At 39.9% G+C, this 20,334-nt stretch overlaps 1 protein-coding gene across 5 annotated transcripts; it reads right to left on the reverse strand.

Moving 5' to 3' along the window:
• Window positions 1-5,334: 5,334 nt before the first annotated feature.
• Window positions 5,335-13,209, reverse strand: LOC146659607 (uncharacterized). 5 transcript variants are annotated; one of them, XM_085423725.1, is made up of 9 exons: window positions 13,107-13,202; window positions 12,183-12,279; window positions 10,031-10,125; window positions 9,874-9,899; window positions 9,633-9,701; window positions 8,628-9,422; window positions 7,874-8,071; window positions 7,260-7,470; window positions 5,335-6,914 (listed from the first exon to the last, which is right to left on the reverse strand). In XM_085423725.1, the coding sequence occupies exons 6-9, from the start codon at window positions 9,331-9,333 to the stop codon at window positions 6,662-6,664; spliced, it is 1,368 nt and encodes a 455-aa protein (XP_085279851.1). In that variant the 5' UTR covers window positions 9,334-9,422; window positions 9,633-9,701; window positions 9,874-9,899; window positions 10,031-10,125; window positions 12,183-12,279; window positions 13,107-13,202; the 3' UTR covers window positions 5,335-6,661. The 5 variants fall into 5 exon arrangements, with proteins under 5 accessions (XP_085279851.1, XP_085279852.1, XP_085279849.1 ...); XM_085423726.1 differs by lacking the exon at window positions 9,874-9,899; XM_085423723.1 differs by lacking the exons at window positions 9,633-9,701; window positions 9,874-9,899.
• Window positions 13,210-20,334: the final 7,125 nt, after the last annotated feature.

Here is a 20,334-nt window from a genome sequence, read left to right on the forward strand (position 1 = left end):
AAAATAAACACTAATCTCACTTACCTTAAAAAACTTTATAGAGAAGCCAACAATCTCCTGTAAGGAAATACTTGACACCTGGGCATAAATATCAACCGATTTATCAGGAAAAAACCTCCAGCAGAACCAGGCTCAGTGAGAACAGCCATGTGCTCTGACTAAAGGTTAGGAAAAAGCGAGGATAGAGAAAAGAATGTAGAGAGATGGCAAACAGCATAACAAATACTTGGCAGGTTGGTGGGACCAGTCACCACAGATCGAGTAGTTCCAGAGTGAGAGAGACACGCTTGCCAGAAAGTACAGAGAGGTGGCAGAGAAGAAAAAGAACCAACCAAATCTAAGCTAGATTTAAATAATTTGTTTTCATTAGTTAATAAGACCCACTAAGAACTATAACACAATTAGGTAGAAATGATAAGAAAATCCATGCGGCTGTTTGTTTGAGTCACGAGAGGACTGGGGCCCATTCCATGACAGTGGCATGCCAGTTGTATGTAATATAAATTCATTTAAACTGTTAACTTAGACAAAAGCCAATCAAAATCTAATGTGCAATTTAAACTCTTATTGAGTTTAGAGTAAAAAATCCCCCTTTCTGTGATTGTTGGGTTTTCTCTGTATGTATTATTGTAGGGTCTACCTTACAATGTAAAGCGACTGTTGAGGCAACTGTTGTTGTGATTTGGTGCTATATAAATAAACTTGAATTGAACTGAATTGTAAAATCCAATGAGGTCAGTGTTGGAAGAAGAAATGCTGTGGATCACAGGAAGTTCCACAGCAGGCCAGAAGTTACAGAAGCTTAACTAAGGGAGGCTTAAGGGTCACCTGATCTAGCCCTAGCTAAACTCTGACATCTGAAGGCTTTGTCTCCCATTCTACTTTTGGAAACTCTAGGAAAAAAATAAGATTGCAATCTGAGAGCAAAGTGTTCAATTGATAAGATAGGTGCTAATATGACATCTAATATAATACTATGAGGTCTTAACAATATGATGGGACATGGTTATACAATGTTTTGTGGTGAGTAGAAGGATTTTAAGTTGAAATTTAGATTTTAGAGGAAGCCAATAAAGACAAGTCAAAATATGGGAGAAATATTATCTCCCCCTTCCCTGTCAGTGCTCTCGCTGCAGTGTTTTGGACAAACTGAAAGCTTTTAAGGGAACTTACAGAACAACCCAATAATAATGAATTATAAATGATTCCAAGAGTCCCCACAGTGCTGCTAGGGACGAGGGTAATGCCATCCAAGTCAGTATCTGGTTAGACACATTGTTTCTTCAAGGGCCAAGTACGAAAATTTCAGTTTTGTTTGAATTTAGAAGTAGGAAACTACAGGTCACCCAGGCCTGTATGTCTTTTAAACATGCCTGTAGTTTAACTGCTCTTTATCATCTGGCTTCACAGATAAATATACCTCTTTAAATAGCAATAAAAATTTAGGTTTTGCGTTTTTTTATAACGTTACTTAAGGGACGGATGTATGGAGCAAAGGTTATTGGTCTCAAAACAGGGCCCCATGAAACTCAATGACACTGCTGAATCTCTGTTTGCCCTTCTGTAAACGTCACTGTACACCACTCTCATGTCTGTAAACATCAGCTTTCATTCTTCTGTCCGTCTGTCACAAATTACCCCGACACTCATCTTCACCCACGTCACCCTGCCTTCACTCTCTTCTTTCCTCCGTTAAACACTGTCTGTTGTTTTGGATGGTTGACCCAAGGTATGGAAACTCGTCCACCTTCAATACCTCAATTCTTTGCATCGTCTTTGCTACATATATTACCTCTCCAGACTCTTGTCCACCTGCTCCCTGCTCTCACTTATGTTGTTGCAAACAACATAGTCCACAGAGACTCCTGTCTGGCCTTATTTGTTAACCTGTCCATCACCAAATAAGAAGGGCCTAAGAGCTGACACCTGATGATCTCATGGCCACCTTGAACCCATCAGTCACCCCTACCGCAAACTTGCAGTACCGCAGTTCCTCTCTTGACAGTTTATTATAGGCTTTCTCTAGAAGACACAGTGATGCTTCTTCTGACCTTGTCTATACTTCCCCAGTATCACTCTCAAAGCAAACATTGACTCTGTCTCTGCATGAAACCATACTGCTACTTACTGACCATCACGTCTCCTCTTAACCTAGCTCCCGTAACTCTTCCCCATATCTTCAAGGTATGCCTCCTCAGATGTATCCCTCTGTGGTTACTGCACCCCTGCACATCACTGTCCTCTCTCCTACACATCTTCATACCTCCACAGGCAAGTTATTTAGGCCAGCCACCTTCCAATTGACTAACTTTCCCTCATTTTCTTCATTCATCAGCGCCTCAAAGCACTCCATCCATCTTCTCAGCACGCTCACTTTACTTGTTAGTACACTGACATTTCTGTCCTTAATAACCCTAACCTGCTGCAGGTCTATTTCAATCATTAGAATGACTGTAGCAATAAAAATTAATGCAGAGTTAACTGAATCATTAATTTAACCAGAATAAATCCTCATCTGTATATCGTGGTTTAAATCATGACTCAAGTCATCACTATCACGTCATGCTTTCAAACAACATTGCAGTTTTCAGTCCACATCACTGACTACATGTGTGTAAAAGTCAGATAAAGGACTATAGTGAAACAATGGCTTTGGGGGAGGAGACAAAAGATGAGAAAGAGAGGAAGGGAAGGGTGCAGTCTTTGTATCACTCCTTCACTCCACCAGCTCCTGTAGTGCTGTGAACAGCTGGCCTACTTTACCCTTCTCCATTTTTTATGATACTCACAGACACTTATTGGCACATACACAGTGCACACACAGGCACAACATTTATGCCCTTTTAAACATGCAGATACAGCAGTCAAATGTCAGCTGTGAAAACAGCATGACCAAATTATTAATAGACAATTATGTGGTTTGCATTATCAATATATTTAGACAGTGTACACTAGACTAGGTAGCTGGGGATCGGTCCGCCAAGGCCTCCGGTCCTGGCTGCCGCCTGGCACACAATGCACTCAACTCCTATGGCGCCTCCTGCGGGTGATGGGCCTGCAGGAAGATGTGCCCATGTCCCTTTTTCAGGCTGTGCCTGGCCGGGCCTCATGGACTAAGGCCCGGCCCTCAGGCACCCTCCCCAGGCCTAGTTCCAGGGCAGGGCTCCGGTAACCCTATCCCAAGCAGGGTGAACTGTTCCCTTGATGTTCTACTCACAGGGGTCTTCTGAATTGCTCTTTGTCTGGTCCCTCAGCCAGGACCAATTTGCCATGGGAGACCCTACCAAGGGGCAAAAGCCCCCAGACAACATAGCCCGTTGGATCCCTGGGACACACAAACCCCTCCACTGCAATACGGTAGCAATTCAGTGATTTGATGATCAATTTTGTAATCGTATCACCAGACCTGCACCTCCATTGCCAAAGCCGCTTCACTGAGCTGCGATCGCAAGGTGATGAAGGGAGCCACCAGGCTAAAGGAGGAGTCTTATCGGGCTTGGTTAGCCTGTGTTGTCTTGGTCGACACGTCTCTACAATGTTGCGTGGAGATCAGGGGCGGTACCTCTGGATTGGCAGACTGGGGTGGTGGTTCCCATTTTTATTAAGAAGGGGGACCGGAGGGTGTGTTCCAGCTATAACACTCCACAGCCTCCCTGGGAAAGTCTATGCCAGGGTGCTGGAGAAGAGGGTCCGTCCATTAGTCGAACCTCGGATACAGGAAGAACAATGTGGTTTTCATCCTGGTCGTGGAACACTGGACCAGCTCTTTATCCTTCTATACCTGAGGGTGCATGGGAGTTTGCCAAACCAGTCTACATGTGTTTTGTGGACTTGGAGAAGGCATTCGACCGTGTCTCTCAGCGTGTGCTGCAGCAGGTGCTTCGGGAGTATGGGGTGTGTGGCCCGATCCTTATACAACCGTAATAAGGCCTTGGTCCGCATAGCTGGCAACAGGAGTGTTTCAGGTTAGGTTATTGTTGACTACTACTGACTATTGTTGAAGAGTTCCCTTAAATTTTGAGTCAACATCTAAACAGTTTCACTAGCTGCCATATGAAAAATGCTAATCCTACTGCTAGTAGTGACCACAGATTTGTAGTGGCCTAAAATTAACTGCAAAACACTTGCAGGTAGCATAGGATTTTAATTTATCTATATACCTGTGCAGCTGGTTGGAGGCTATTGGAGAAAGGCATTTAAAGTCATCACAGAGCGGTGCCAGTGGCCTCACATGGTGACCTGCCAGGCAAACTGCTTGTTGCCACAGGCAGTGTAACAACTGAGCCTTTGCTATGGCAACAGTCTCCTCCAACAAAAGGGCAAAGACCTGTGGCGCTTTCAGCTGGTGCAGGATTTAGAGAGTGTACAAACGGATACACATGGCTCGATGCACTCAGTTTTCAGCAGTGATGAATACACACAAAACTGTTGAAACACAGCAAATATTTTTTTTATTACTTTTTTATGTTACTGCATGGTTTGGATTACTTGCTATGAGAAAGTTGTGACCTTAAGTCTGACCTTAATTTCAACACCAAACTCTTTTTTGGCCAACTGTGATTATTTCTGAAGCCCTAAAATACTTGGTATCCAAGACATGGTGAGTCATGAGTTTGTGAACTCAGCTGAAAATGTGCTAAACATGGATAGCACTAATAAGAAACTGTAGCAACCAAGAACGACAACTTATTAGTGGCACTACACTGCAGCATATGAATAAGGAAAAGACCTCATGCACTGCAGCTTACTGCACTTAACAAGTAGACATCCCCCCCAGCATATCATCTGAGTGTCCACATGAATTTATGCAACAATGTAGTTAAGAAATATGGACAAAGCAACAGGAAAAAAAAAAACACTGCAGTGCATTGAAGCGTTCCTGTTCCTGAATAACGAGTCTGTTTTGAAAATAAAGGAATAGAAAGTGTAGATACTTGTGTCAAAATTTTGGGAGTAAAAGTAAAAAGTAAATACTCAAGTAAAAATACCTGAAAATTCTACTTAAGCCCAATTACAAAGTATTTTTACTTGTATTTGTTACTTTGTACTTCGTCTCTAACTTTGTCTTACTCATTTCATATTTAAACTACTGCAGTCTTCTACATTTGACTTATGAGAAAGACTTTTGTCAGATAACTGCATCTGTGTGTGTAATTTATACTCATGTCTGGCAAATACCTAAATAAGACCGCTTTGTGTGTAATTGGATCTTTAAAACACGTGTGTAAGCATGTAAGGATGTGTTAAGGAAGGTGATGCTTCTCATTGTTGAGGCCAATTAAAGGAGAACCAAATCATGTCTTGTTTCAAGCATCTACTCACTCAAGTCTGACATTTAAAGAACAAAATACATTTTTTATTGTTTTTGAAGTATTTTTTGTTCATACAACAACTGGGCAAGCTTGTGTGAACAGCAGGACAGATCATCGCTATCACTGTCTCATCCATCCTGGAGATGATCAAACAGCACTACATCCACAGCGTTTCCAGCATCATGTAGGACACCTTCAGTGGTTCCCGCTGAGTTTTTTCACTCTTACCGTCAGAGAGGAGATATAAAAGCTGCCCCCAAACAAAAACTTTTATGTTTCTCATGGCTAGGTGCTTGATTTTATACTTGCAAAAAAAGAAAAAGAGGATTCAATCAAACAATACAATTCTTCAGAAAAAAGGGCTTGTATTAGAAAAAAAACCAAAATAAAAAATATAAAAGTTCACACAACTTGTAAAAATTGTTTAACAAACACACATGCTTGGATCGACCATTCAAAAATAAGCACTGAATTAACATTAACAATCTGTAGCATTTCAGTGGAGCTACAAAGAAGCAGCTTCTTGCCTTTTCAATTCAGTTTGCTTGCTACTCAGTTTTGATGCTAATGGTTTGGGTTTGTTTTGTACTTTTGTTATTTGCTTTCATTCTTTGTGCCAGAAACAAATAGATTATAATAACAGTGACTTCAGTTTTTCCAGTTCATTTAAAAAAAAAAAAATCAGCCAGAGCAAAGTCAATATGCAAACAGATCTATCATTTCTCCCTGTTTAAGAAAAAAGAAAACTACCTTAAATGACCGTAAACGCAAAAACAAAATTAAATTTAAGGAAACTGATCTACAATTCATGTAAATCTAGAAAGATTATAATCCTCTACAAAGATCTACAACACAGCTCATGTAAATTCACCTCCTCATGCACTGGAAAAAGCTTTCTGATTAGGCCAACAGTTCAATAACTCCTCTGCAGTAATGTGGCTTTTTTGTTGGCTTTGAAATATACATCTCAAGACTTTCCAGACTGCTCACATTTAGGGTCCTGCCTGTTAAGGGTGGTTTAAAGCTCACATGTCACATCCACTATCGCGCACTGGTGTTGCTTCGGCCGGTTGTGCAAATCTAGATTTTTGTAACATGTAACACTGCGTTGTGCTGCTGTGGCTGCCGCTGGGTTACAGACATCAGTGTATGATTGTATGATCGTGTCAGAATTCAGATTATAGTGAGCGTGATGTTGCAGTAGTTTGAAAACATAAGACTTTGTGGGAAAAAGAAAAAAATCTCTGCAGTGTCTCAGAGTCTGGTTGACGTCAGATGACAGTGTTGTCTGAATGTCAGTGTCTATCATTCAGCTTCATTTGGCAACCTGCGGCTTAACCGCGGTGTCTTTACTCCCCTTCCCAAACACAATCACATTCTTGAAAAAGGTTTCTTTGTCTCATTGTGGTGATGATGTTGATCCTGTTCTCAGACAGCTCCTGCAGCTCTCTGATCAGCTCCTGCAAAGACGGACTCGGCCAGGGGTGGTCGTTGCGGTCACTTTTGAGAATGTACGAGCGCTCCACGATCAGCTCCAGCTGCTCGAGGTGTTTGAGATTGCTGAGGAGCAGGAGGTCACTTTTTGGTTCCTCAAGGAAATATCTAGAAAAAGGGCAAAAAATATATGTTTTAGACTCCTGATAGGAAGATCTGGTGCTGGGGCAACTGGAAACCCAGAAAGAAAAAAGAAAAATTTGATGACTCTTTCCAGCAGATTAATGTTTGGGTTGTATTTAAGAAAATGCTGCAACATAGTTTAAAGTTCTAGTGCCTTTGTTAAATAAATGAAGCAAGTTTAAGCCACCAACATTTTTTTTTTTTAAATTGTCAGTCAGTACTGCATGAAGGTAATCGATTAAATGTAATCTGTAATAATTTCACTGAGCAATGTTATCTATCTACAATAACAATAAATACTAAATAGAAAATAAAAATCTGCCATCTCACCGTATCCTGAGAGTCTTGAGCTGAGGAAATAGTGAGGGAAGCTTTTTGCAGAGACTGCCGGAGAAGCGGTTCTGATGCATGTCGAGGTGCTCAAGTTTCTTGACTTTCTTCACGATGAAGCATAAATCCTTGAGTGATATGATCACTCTCAGCACCAGCCTGGTCACACGGGGTGGAAAAATGGTTGTATAGAAAGCAAGAGGATTCCCACCTAGACAGACAGAAATCAGAAGAGTTACAGGAGGCAGTTTTGGCCTAAAGCTTGATCTTTTGCTTTTTCTTTTTTTTAAATTTTATTTGCTTCTTACTTTTACAAACAGGAAGAAGGAACAGGCAACACATGGGACAAACAAAGTTTTCATCCCCCGTTTTCTGATCGAGAAAATTTCTCCTACTAACTAAGGATGTATACAGCATCAGAGTATTCACTAAAATGCTGGCAGGCAACCTTTACACAAATACTAATACCTGCTTTTTAAAATTAAAATAATGAGTACTATTTGTAGTGACTTATGTGGCTAGTCTGTGTTACTGCTTTATTTTGTATATCAGGTCAAATTTGCGAAACTAAACTAAAAAAAACCAAAAACACATTGAACAATGGTGACACTCACCAATGATTTCCAGTGATTCTAGCTGATACAGATAACTCAGCCAGGACTCTAGACGACATTTGACGCCAATTTTTAGGTACCTATAGCGAACAGTCAGTGACTTCAGTGAGGTCAGTCCCCTCAGCGCGTTCTCAGACAGCATGGTTTCTGGGTAATTCACCAACTCCAGAGAAGTCAGTGCTGGGCCACCGTACGCTTCTATAGGACCAAATAATGGGAGCAAGTTAGTCAAACGTTTGCTAATAATTTGGCACAGTGGCTGATCTAACTGTCCCACCACTACAGGCTTAGGTAGTAAGTAAAACTCTGAATGGTGACTGATCAGTAAAGGACATCTTTAGTTAAGTTTATTAAGACCCTCATTAGTTGCAGCATCATAGCAGCTATTCTTCCTCGTGTCACATGTGATCCAGCAACTCTTAGCAAGTTGACTCCTTTAGGAAAAAACTATGATAAACAGTATCATTCACTCTGTACTCAGTAATGTCTTTTATGCTGCAAGTTAGATACATTGCTAATAAATGTATGAAATTACTGAAAGCTGTCTGATTTTTTGACCCGCTGAGTCACAAAATACATTTGATCCAGTTACACAGCAGCTGTAAATGTTGTTTGGGAAGCAATTTAGCAGGTAAACCCACATGTAAAGTGTGATTTTCTTTTGATAAATGCTATTTTAATATTTCAGGTGAAAAAAAAATGTATACTGGTTCTGATGCAGGGTTATAAAATGCTGTAAAGACACTAGACTTACCTGGGTCTTCTGGGTCTGGGGGATAAAAGTAGTCGTCGGGCAGTGGCACTGGGTTCTCTGTAATCTCCCAGGATAAGTGTTTCAGCTTCTTTAGGTTCAATAGCAAGTTATGGAAGGCCTTAGATGGCACTGGTGCCACCACCTGCAGCTTTGCTTCAGCCTGCTGGTGAAACAGCAAATATTCCAGATTGAACAAGCGTGACACGCTGTTTACGAACTCAGCAGTGCTTGGCAGCTGGATGTTACACACACTCAGGTGAGTCAGCCGCTCTGCTAGCTGCCCAGTCTGACACTGCTGTAGCATTGGCTCGCTCCATGTGGCGTTTCGTATCCCGAGAGTCTTCAGGTTGGGGAAATCAGGCAGGTTGTCCACATTTTTCTTCTTGTAATGCTGCTGTGCCTCCATGCAGACAATAGTGGTGAGCCGTGGGAGGGACTTCACAAGGTGTTTCCAGTCTTTGGGCCTCAAACGTTGCACTGCAACATGGGTCACCCTGCGATACTTTAGTGTGTCCCAGAATCCAGCTGTGTAGCGTGGAAAGTTGGATAGGACCACCATGTGGTTCCGCCATAGGCATGGGTGGTCAATCAGCTTTTTGAGGACTTTGCAGCAGCAGCGTACCCTGTGCTTTTCCTGTGTGCTCAGGTAGCTGAACACCATGACCCAAACTTCGGGTGGCAGATGTGATAGCCACTTGACCCTCATGTTGACTTGTTGGAAGCCTCAGCTCCAGGCCTGTTTAACGCTCCTTTGGCCTAAAACCCTGCCTTCAAGTTTTCGAAGGCAGGCTGCACCTGAAAAGTTAAGAACAATAACACTTTTACCATCCAGACTAAAATAATACAAAGAAGATACACAGAACTCGCTTAAGCCATCTCTCAAATAAGTTTATTTTTGGCCAGTTACTCAAGAAAGTCTCTTGATGCATGCTCAGCCGAACAAGGTCTGTTCAGTGGAGAAACATTTCTCCACTGAACAGAATCAACTTTTTGGTATTTCCTTACCTGGCTGTAGTCGAAGGACTATTTTAAAGACAAATATGACTGCAAATTCAAACATCATGGGCTAAATCACTGTAAACAAAGCAGTATTGTATTAATCCAAGTTATAGTCATAGCCATTGTTTGGTAATTGGTGTCTAAACTATTTACACGGAAGTTGAAAGTTGTGCTGTGAAGAATGAAATTATATTACTCCAAGAAAGCTATCCAGCATTTTTGTCAAAATGATTGCAAACACCTTTACCTTAGGGCAGATGTGGTAAAAGCATGCTGAAAATAATTATGTGGTAAAATTAACATCCATTCAAATACAATGCTTTCGCCAAATATACAAATAAATGTATATTTAACACATCTCTTTAGTGGATATATATAGTTCAAAAATAATTGTGATTTCTTACCTGGTAGAAACTCCTGGGAAAAATAAATTTGGTCTTATGCCTTCAAAAAACACATCCCCATGATCCAAAAGGCCAGAGGCAGAAGCTTTTCCAGCCTGCACGCTCAGAGTCAAATGAAAATGAATGAGTATCTCTGGTCTGTGACTCTTAAAAAGCTTGCTGGTACTTGATTAACATACGACTCCATGATGTAATAATACCTGCACATCCTGTTTATCTACAGGTTACTATCTACATGTGACCTTAGTAATCAGCCTCTTGTATTGTCCCCGAGTCTTGATTTTGTCACTAATCCTTTGTGTAGCGACAGACTCCTTGATCACCCAGATTTAAACCACACCTCAGTGATTGATTGGCTGAAGCCCCACAAAAGAGTTAATGTCTGAATATCTAAACCCGTCAGCCATTTTCTTACAGACAAAGCAGCCAGAAATTTTTCTAGGCAATGAAAGACAGATGTTCATTTGAGAACACAAATGCTCATTACAGTCAGATCAAAAAAGAGTGATTAATCTGCCAGCTCCTGAAAAAAGTCTGTCCAAGGATGTCCAGCAGTGGTAATGGGTCTGAGACAACCTCTGACATGACCTGATTACTCAAACATTATTGGCAGTTCTTGTGTGAAAGAACTGTTAAAATAAAATACCTTGAAGGATGTAAACAACTACAAAAAGACATGACTGGACTACAACAAGATACAAAATGTGTCCAGTTCTCTCTGTGATCACATTTGCAGTGATGTGTATAAGTGTTGGCAAACAAATGTTGCTCATCTATGCAGCACATCTTGAGCACTCCACTGATTATGAAGTGGAGAAAGAAAGTTTATTTACAGTCCATGTAAAGTACTCAGCCTGTACTCTATTACTTACGTATTAGGAGGCTAAATCTTAACATCTAACAAAACTTTATAACACTCAAAAGTCAGAAGCCAAAAAGCTGAGACTATTTAGTCCTATCATATCCATCCATTTTGTTCAGTCTGTAGATGGTTTCTGCAAGCTGATAATTATAGTGCATGTCAGCTCAAACAACATTTTTTATTCTGCAGTTTGTGTATAAATATATTTCATGTCTTCAGAGGAACCCAAGTGATGATGACTTTAACGCTCATTCAGTGTGTTTCCTTCCATAATAACACAAAGAGGTCTAACAGAATAAACAACCATGTTTTCCTACTGAAACTGATCCAAAGCATGTAAGTAACGATCTGCTGATACTTTGAAACAAAGGTGGTGAGAGAGAAATGATCACTTATTTATCTACAGTTTACAGTCTTTTCATCTCATGGCCGGGTGGGTCGACTCTCCAACGACTATCCAACGACTCTCATAAAAGCCCAACAACTCTCAATAGCTCGAGTCCCCACAAGGCGGTTAATGGCTGGGTATCTATAGCAGCCAGTTGTTTTCACACATGCAAAGAAACCACCAGCTTTTCTAGACATTAAAAGACAGATGTGCTTATTAGAATAAAAAAGTTAATCAAAGTCAGACCAGAAAACTGTGTTTGATCTGCCGGCTCCCTACAATAAAGTCTGTCCAAATATGTCCAGTGGTGAGAATGAGGCACAGCTTCGAACATAAAATGACTGAACCATCATTTCCAAGAGTTCTGGTAGAAGTGTAAACACATTCACACTTTTCCCCCACTATTTCATTTTGCTATTCATCTCTGTGGTTTTGCTACAGCATGAACACTGTAGTCAGAAAGAATTTGCATCCATAATTCTTGCTAAACTATTGTATGTAAAAAAAAAAAACCAAAAAAATTTTACACTGAGTTGTACCAAAAGTTATGGCTCATCATTTTAGCTAATTGCTCATCAAACTGAAAATATTCTAAAAAATAAAGTACACTGGCAAACTGCAGATACAGATAAGAGACATCTTACAATTCTTTATCCTAGAAGTTGTAACATCACAAATTGCGGTGTAATCGCACCTAAAACATGAGACTGTAACAGATCAGCCTAAATAAAGTAAAATAATTAAATAACTGGAAATTTGTTTGCGGTTTAGCTCATTCTGTCCTGAATTTAAACATTAGCAGAGTTAAATGCATGCACGCTGCAGGCTTTCTACTGTTACAAGTAAACATGCTATCAGTTATTCATCATCAGTTTATAATATTAAACTGTTATCAGACTTACATTGTAGATGCTCCTTTGAGAGGTCTTGACCGTTATTTCTTGATCAGCTGATCAAAGTGCTTTCTTGGCAGTTATGAGGGAAATGATCGGTCAACTCCTGGGAGGGACAAGGAAAGAGATTTAGTTCAATTGTATTTATGTAGTGCCAAATCACAACATCAGTTGCCTCTATGCTATGATAAAAGGCGAAGACCCTACAATAATACTGAGAAAAGTCCAACAATCAGATGAGCAAGCACTTTGGTGACAGTGAGAAGGAAACATTCATTTAAACAGGAAGAAATCTCCTGAAGAACCAGGCTCAGGGAGTGGGAGCCATCTGCAGACACTGGGTTAGGGAAGCTGATTGTTTTTAAATTTCATACTTTTCTTTTTTAGCAATGCTATGCCAATGCTAATGATATATGTAAATAATGAATAATAAGGGCCAGGCGACGGGCGAGCCGTAAACACAGCAATATCAAACATAGTCATTGCAAGCAGAAAATAAAAACAAAAGAAAAAAGGGCAACTAATTTGGTATATGTAATCCCAGATCAAGTAGAGGAAAAGCGTTGGATCACAGGCAGTACTTTGTTGCAGCGCCTCTGACTTTCATAAAAAGCCAACCTGAAATCTTTAATTGGAACGTCTCATGACTAATCATTGAATGTCACTTTAATCCACAGTTGCTTTGGACTGCAAGTCTATGTCCTTGTGTTTAGGTGTTACTGCTGGTTATTTCTTATCCGTGTATTTCAGCCAACCAATTTCATATAATTCTGTCACAAACACTCTCCTTTCTGCCCATGTTTTATTTTTAAAAGCATGCTAATTTGAATTTTCTGCCTACCTTTTGGCTTTTTGTTTCTCCCTTCTATACAGTTATCTGCTCCACCTTAATGTGTCTAACCTGCATCTGTATTTAAGGTTTGTTTTACGTACCTTAGTTTCCTTCCAGATGTGTTCGCAGTGTTCTTTTAGTACTCCTCCCATGACAGTCTTCTAGTGTTTTTGCCTCTGCTTGCTTCATATTTCTCTGTTTGTGTGGTTGCATTGATTACCTTTGTCCCAACTCCTTTTTTATCACAAAGAATTTGAACCTTAATCTCATCAATGGAGTTGCACATTTGGGTCTTATCAGTTGTTACACTGCTGAAAGGTCCTCTAGTGTTTTGCAAGGAGCACTAAAAAGACACTTTAGAAATGTCTACCATTGCATTTTGGGGTAGCCTGTTTGTTAAGGGTCACTAGTCAGGCAGGACTCAAACAGTTCAGTGCGTTTATTTATTTACAGTAAATAACAGTTTTAACAGGAGATCAACCCCAGCAAAAGTCCTGGGCTTCCACACAACAGGGTTATTCCACAAATCCACATGGATCCAAAGATTCTCTCCCAAGAACACAAAACAGCTCACCGCTCTCCCGCAAAGGTCCCTCGTAGACAAGGAAACAGCAGGTAAGCTGCTTTTTTTTTTTTTTTTTTTTTGTCCCAACTTACAGGCAAACCGCACAATCCCAGTGGTGAAGGAGCCAGACTTCACTAACTGGTTAAAACTCAACAATCCAACAAAGACTGCAGCGCTGCCACTATCTTAAGTGGTAGCACAAACAAGGACATCGGGAACAGGTGTGTGACTCCTCCAGGTGTGTAAGCCAGAGGGCGGGAACCAGAAGAAAGTCCCACTTCTGAACCAAAACCAACCCATGCACTCACACACTCGATAAAGGAGAGACATTAAAAACTGCATATAACTCCTGTACATCGCACATGTTGGCGAGGTGATTGTTAGGATGAAAAGCAAACTATGTTGAATCAAAGAGAGCAACAATGCTAGCTCTCTTTGAGCACAATATGCAGACTTTAGCTCAAGGGTGGGGAACTCCAGGCCTCGAGGGCCGGTGTCCTGCAGGGTTTCGATCTCACCTTGGGTCAACACACCTGAATCAAATGATTAGTTCGTTACCAGCCCTCTGGAGAACGTCAAGACATGGTGAGGAGGTAATTTAGTCATTTAAATCAGCTGTGTTGGATCAATGACACATTTAAAACCTGCAGGACACTGGCCCTTGAGGTTTAGAGTTAGACACCACAGAGCAAAGAAAGCAGAACCAAAAACAGCTTGTTGTGCAGTCACTGGGGCACCCGTCAGCCTCCCGTTAAAGACCACAGACAAACCCACAATGTGGATAAACAAACAACCAGTAAATGCTGCTGGCCTCTCAGCTTGAAAAGCTCAGCATTTTGTTACCAGGATGCAGACACGCTGGTGAACATGACAGAAGCTGTAGATTCTAACAGCTTCTTTCAGAAGATGAGGCTACAAAATGGCAGTAATTTACAGGATGGATGCCAACAGGAGATATTTTATGGGACCAAAGCTCTCGCCTAATGCTGTCTGAGCTGTAAGAAGAGAGATCACTTTCTCTTTGATAGAGTTGAATAGGTTTTTTTTGTAAGAGTTCACTAGACTAGCACTGCTTCCTTGCTTGCCCTAACTGAATGCCACTGATGTGTTTTCATGCACGCCACACATTAAATACAATAAACACACATTTTCCCCCAAACTTTTCATAATTAACATTTGTGCTTCCCCCCAGCCTCCCACATCTGGACTCAATCTGCCACTACAGATGAGCTTTACACTTCGCAGCTCAGAGATTCTCTCTGTTTCTCTCTGGATTTTATCTGTCAATCCCCATATTCCCTCTCCGCAGCAGCTCTCACCTTTACTCCTCATCTTTTGCTTCACAAAGAAATATCCGGACCACAACTCGATGCATCACTATAACCGGTCCTCAGAGGGTGAATTTACTTTTGCCAGAAGCAATTTTTCTGGCCCTGACCTGAGGGCATCTACCTGCAGGATCACATTTAGGACACGATTCAGAGTGGTAACAGAGTCATCTGTGAATGAGACAAGTCATCAGCCGGGTTTAATAAAACTAATGAAATGAGAATCTGAAGCGCTGAATGAACAAACTGTGTTGTGTCGAGGATTTTTTGGCAGTGCACACAGAGAGAGTGAGTGTGCAAAACATTTTTGGCTGTAACGCTGCATCTACTGCCACACGTGAGGTCATTTTTGAAAGAGCTTGCCAACAAAATCGGTGCAAAAATAATTTTTCTCTGCAGAGTTGCAATGGGATCGCAACAAGAATATTACTATAAGTAACACAACATTAAGTTGAATACATTAGGAAAGGTGAAGCAAAAGTGTCACCCCCAGAAACAGCCTTACTGATGGGATGTTTACACAACACTTAAAGTTACTGTGCAGTGTGAATGAACTGCAAATGTGATGCTTTTTCCCAAGTCAAAGCAAAAAAAGTGAAAAACCAGTACAATCCCTTCCCTTGTTTCTGTTTGAGAAATGTGTGATCTACCAAATTTTATCACCTTAGCTGAAAATATTGGTGTCACTCCCATTTCTTCTGTCCTTTACTTAACAAACCAAGCAGAAATAAATGAGGCATAAGCCACCTTTTCAACTGCTGCTACTAATTCCTAATAGCTTTTCCATTTTAAAGGTGTATTTATTTAAAAAGGGTTAAAATGGGTTTTCAGCAAGGCTGTTTTTGAAGAAGTGAAGAACTCTTCTGAGTCCTCCCAGTTTCACTTTAGTCAGAACACCAGTCAAGCAGAGATTGACACTGCTAATTTTCAAAGGTCATAACTGGGCCAGGGATGGCTTCTCTTAGCCTCATCCTGAACCTTCCCCTCTGCTTGTACATTTAGGGCACACGACTGGCATTTACTCTGCAGAGAGAGAACACATTAACACACATGTTCCTGCCCACATGACCTCTGGGAAGACATAAGTGTGGTTTTAGCATGTGGACCTGTGAGAAAAAGTGCATTAAGGGTATATAATACCAATACCTCCATTATCACCACTGAACTGCATACTTCAATTCAGCATGTCACTGCAACTATAACATGTTTTATCTTGTAATACTAGGGATACCATGAAGTAGTATTAACCTTCACTGTCAGCTATTTAGTAGCAATTGTTGCTGTTTTTGTAACTGTGAATTTTACAAGTTTGCTCTTTGTCTTTTCAAAGTTCTATTTATGACTCAGAAAAATGGAGCTGTTACCGGCTGGAGCGACGAGCATAAACAGATTATAAGAAAGAGGATATTGTAAAATATAGCTGACAAAACACGTTTTTGTTGCAGCCAAATCTCTAATAAACAATCCTGAACTGTGTAATACTTGTATGTCCATCAGATGATGTTCACAAGGCCAAAAAGTGGCTTTAAAATGGTGAATAAAGTTAAAAACACCATTAATGACTCCATTACTCAACAGATCAGAATTTGTTAAATACGTTTCAACATATTCAAATTCTACAACACCTGAAAGATTACTTTTATTTAATCGTACTCATGTGTGGCAAGCAAACAGGAAGTCAGCCAGATTCTGAATAAGTACTCAACAAACTCATGGCAATCATACAACTCTATGCGCTAACCTCATTTATATTGATAAATAAGGAGGAGAAAGCTAAGAGTAAGATGAGCACGCAAAAATATATTTGTAAAGTCAGCACTATTTTCTCAGACTGCATACTAAAAGGTCTTGTCACTAAAAGGCCAATGTTTGAGCTCATGTGTCAAGTTAAAAGGCCCTTGTGTAAAACCCTCAACCACTTCTTTCCATCTCGTTGTCAGGCATTTTTGGTATGCATCAGCAATATGCAAATTGGTCCGTTTTTGTATCCTCGTTGGCAGGCAGCCGGCCTGTTTTAGGCTGGTTTCTGATGTGGAAACCAGTCAAGGACAGCAGGTTTTAGAGTAAGACTTTGTACTGGATGGCTGCCAATTTTAAATCAAAGGGAAATTAATCATGACTATTAACTCTAAATAGAGCTTCAGTTTAATATTCCATTGTGCTGTTATATAATATATCACGTATATGCTGATAAAAATGTTCACGTGCACTTTTTATTAGTTTGCTGAACTAACCAAGCATGTTGATGCTCCAGGCTAAATATTTAGTATGCTAAATCTAGATCAAAGTTAGCCACCCTGCTGAGGTGTCCTTCCAAGATGCCATGCAGAAGGCAAAACATCAAGACTTTAATGCTCTTGCAGTTTAAGTACTTAGCAGGTGTGTTCCTGGGAAGTCTTTGAGTAATGACTGCTATCCAACCTGCAATTAATCAAGGGGCCTCAAGTGAAATTTCCGCAGACCACCAGAGGGTCTACTTAGAGTGCAGACATACTTTTCATCAGATTTTAACCACTGCCTGCAGCAACATCATGCCTGTATTTGTCTTAAAAACAATAAAAGAAGGCTGTTTTGTGGTTTCATGGTGGCAAGAAATTCAGAGAAAGGTTTGGCTCATGTAAAGTGGAAACAATGAATTCTGACTACTGGCTATAAGTTGTATCTAAAAATACTATTAAGAACTATTCACAATCACATCCCTTTGACAAAAGCCCATGGTTATTGCGATGCAGGTTAGCAATATGGCAGTTAGATTGTCATCCTCCAGGCCAAACCTTACCAAACCAAAAAAAGTTCAGCTGTTTGCTTGTATTTTCACCCTCTCTCTAGTATAATTTTCTCTCATAGCAACCATCTGGATGTCTTCCATCAATACATCCATGGGACACAATACCTCTCCCTTTTTTCTGTCCATAATTAAAAGCCAGCTTCCACCTTTTACCATTCATAGTCCTTTTATTTAAAGTCCCTATGTTACTGTCTTTCCTCATCTCTGGCTGCCCCCCAAAACAAGAAATAGCACCAGAAATTGGCCCTGTTGGTAAACACCATTAGAAGGCGGTCCTTGACAACCTTGGTCAATCCAGAATAGAAATCTTATTGATTGATTTGGCAAAGATTTGACACTGGATGCCCTTGATGATAATACTAGTGTAAGGTTCTTTTTTTTTAAAAAAAAAAGTCTAGTTATTAAAAACAATTGTTTTGAAGATGAAAATTAGCTATAGAGACAACAATCAGATGGCCATTAGAACTGCAGTTTTTCACACCAACACACTGACTTCATCCCCAGAGGTTGCTCACAGTGCTTGAGCAGAGATGTTCCATTGCCCTCTCATCAAACTTCCCATCCCCCCTTTCCCAGTCCCACTCAGGGAGTAATCACCCTCTGGCCCCTCAAACCTCTCAATAACATACACATGGTCAATCTGCTGTATGCAGAAATCCCCCCCCTCGCCAGATTACAGTGCCAGCCGGGCGGGATTAGTTTTCCTCTTCGTTTGTTCATACACAGATTCTACAAGCAGAGAGCTAAGCAGCTAAGGCAGCAAAACAAGCACACCAATGACATCTTCAGCCCAGTTATCATGGATCCCTCCAAGACCTGAAAAAATGCTCAGTTTGTTGCTTTGTTATTTCACTTAACTATAATAGCCTAAAATATAACTTTTGCAGCCCAAATCATATAGCAGTAACTTTGTGGACAGTACTTTACCTCTGTGTTAACTTGATTCATTTTTCTTTTCCTATACTACAATTATTCTCTGAAGCTGTCTAAACAATACATAAAATACTTAAGGAAATTTTATTTGTGCGCCACACAAATGCAATGTTTTAGCTTTGTTATGAAAAATGTATCTTCGGAAATTAAAAATGTAAGAAATGTGCCAAAGGAAATGAAAAAGCTCAAATTATTTGATTATAATAACAATAATAATAATAATAATAATGTGACAGCACTGTGTGTCTATCATAACCATTGTTGAAGAGGTAATGGCATTACAAATTAATCATAAGGAGCTTGAAAGAATAGTTTATTGTGATTTAATTCAACTTTTTTCATTGACAACCACATATGCATGTTCTGTTTGGTCAGTGTTGATTCATTGCATGGTGCTCTAAAAATCTACTGTTCATTTCAAGTCTCAAACAGACGTTTAGACTTCACCAATTTTCTTCCACAAAAGCCGACTAAGCCTGTGACGTCACTGAAAACTGTAATTTACACATTGTGAATGCATTATGTGCAGATGTTTTGGAGCAATGTCCCTAATCCCGACACAAAAGCACAGGATAGATTATCCAGTTTGTCCTCTTGAAGCTTGTAGTTCACAAAAACACAATCACATGAAGTATTAACCCTTACAAATATGAAGCAATGTACTACTCGTGTAATCTGTTTTTTTTCTTTTGGAAATGACTAATTCAGTATTCACTAATAGCAATTTTTTTTAAAACTCTGAATTAACTTTAAGAATTACTTAATTGTTAAGACTTGGGCTTTCAGGTGATTAATTTTTAAAATACAATCTTGTAACGGCAATATAAAAACATACTTATTTTCTACATTCTTCTTTTTGTGCAGTTTCAGATGAAAACTTTTGCAATTTTAGCAATTGTGCTTTTAGTCTAAAGAGAAAAGACAAAGAAACAGACATTTTCATACAAAACACAGTTTATTCGACAGTGTCTAGGTCCAAGTACCAACAGACCCCATACAAAATAATAAAAAAAAGAAGAAAAAAAAAGAGGGGGGGAGAGAAACAAATGCTACAAAGAACAGAGAGAACTTCCATCTACACAAAACATCTCCTTGAAAATACATTACCAATAACACAAAAAAAAGTATCCATTAAAGATAATATATGTAAAGAAAATCCCATCATATTTAAGTGATATTACATAACAAGCCTGGTAAAATGTTGAATGGGAGGGCACGTTGAACGAGAGTGTGAGCGAGGGATTGTACGGTGTGTTTGTGTGCTTTCTTCTTCCAACAGACTGGGAGAAGAGGGCAACAGTCAGTGATGCAGCAGTCATGTGGGCAGGACAAAGAAATTATTTTAAAAGAAATTAAGAAGAAACAAAAAGGAAGGAGGTGGGGAACAAGAGGTAGCAAAGGGGTGCGCAGAGAGGTAGTAGATAGCAAGAGGAAGATTTCTAGAAGAGGTAGCTAGCAGATGGAGGAGGAGGTAGCAGAGATACTAACAGTGCTAGCAACAGGGAAGGAGTAGTAGTTCTGGTTAAGACTTCACATTAAAACATCCTCATATTGGATTTATTATTCACTTGTATGTCAGCTTTAGAACGATGCAGGATGGTGAATGCAGACTAGTTGAAATGATGATTAGAGCAGCAGGAATAAAATAAACATTTTAATTTATTTAAAGCTAACTTGCAAGTGTCATAAAATGTTTTTAATGGGTTGAAAGCACT

The sequence above is a fragment of the Rhamphochromis longiceps genome, linkage group LG11 (assembly GCF_057381845.1).
Source record: "Rhamphochromis longiceps isolate RC_006_pf linkage group LG11, R_longiceps_female_GT1.1, whole genome shotgun sequence".
NCBI classification, from domain to species: domain Eukaryota; kingdom Metazoa; phylum Chordata; class Actinopteri; order Cichliformes; family Cichlidae; genus Rhamphochromis; species Rhamphochromis longiceps.

Bases quoted from the DNA above. Each gene is read 5' to 3' on its own strand.
- LOC146659607 (XM_085423723.1), bottom strand. From the start codon at position 9,333: ATGAGGGTCAAGTGGCTATCACATCTGCCACCCGAAGTTTGGGTCATG. The intron at 8,072-8,627 runs GTAAGTCTAGTG...TTGGTCCTATAG, and splicing joins CCCAGACCCAGAAGACCCAG to AAGCGTACGGTGGCCCAGCA. The intron at 6,915-7,259 runs GTGAGATGGCAG...CCCTTTTTCTAG, and splicing joins CTCAAGACTCTCAGGATACG to ATATTTCCTTGAGGAACCAA.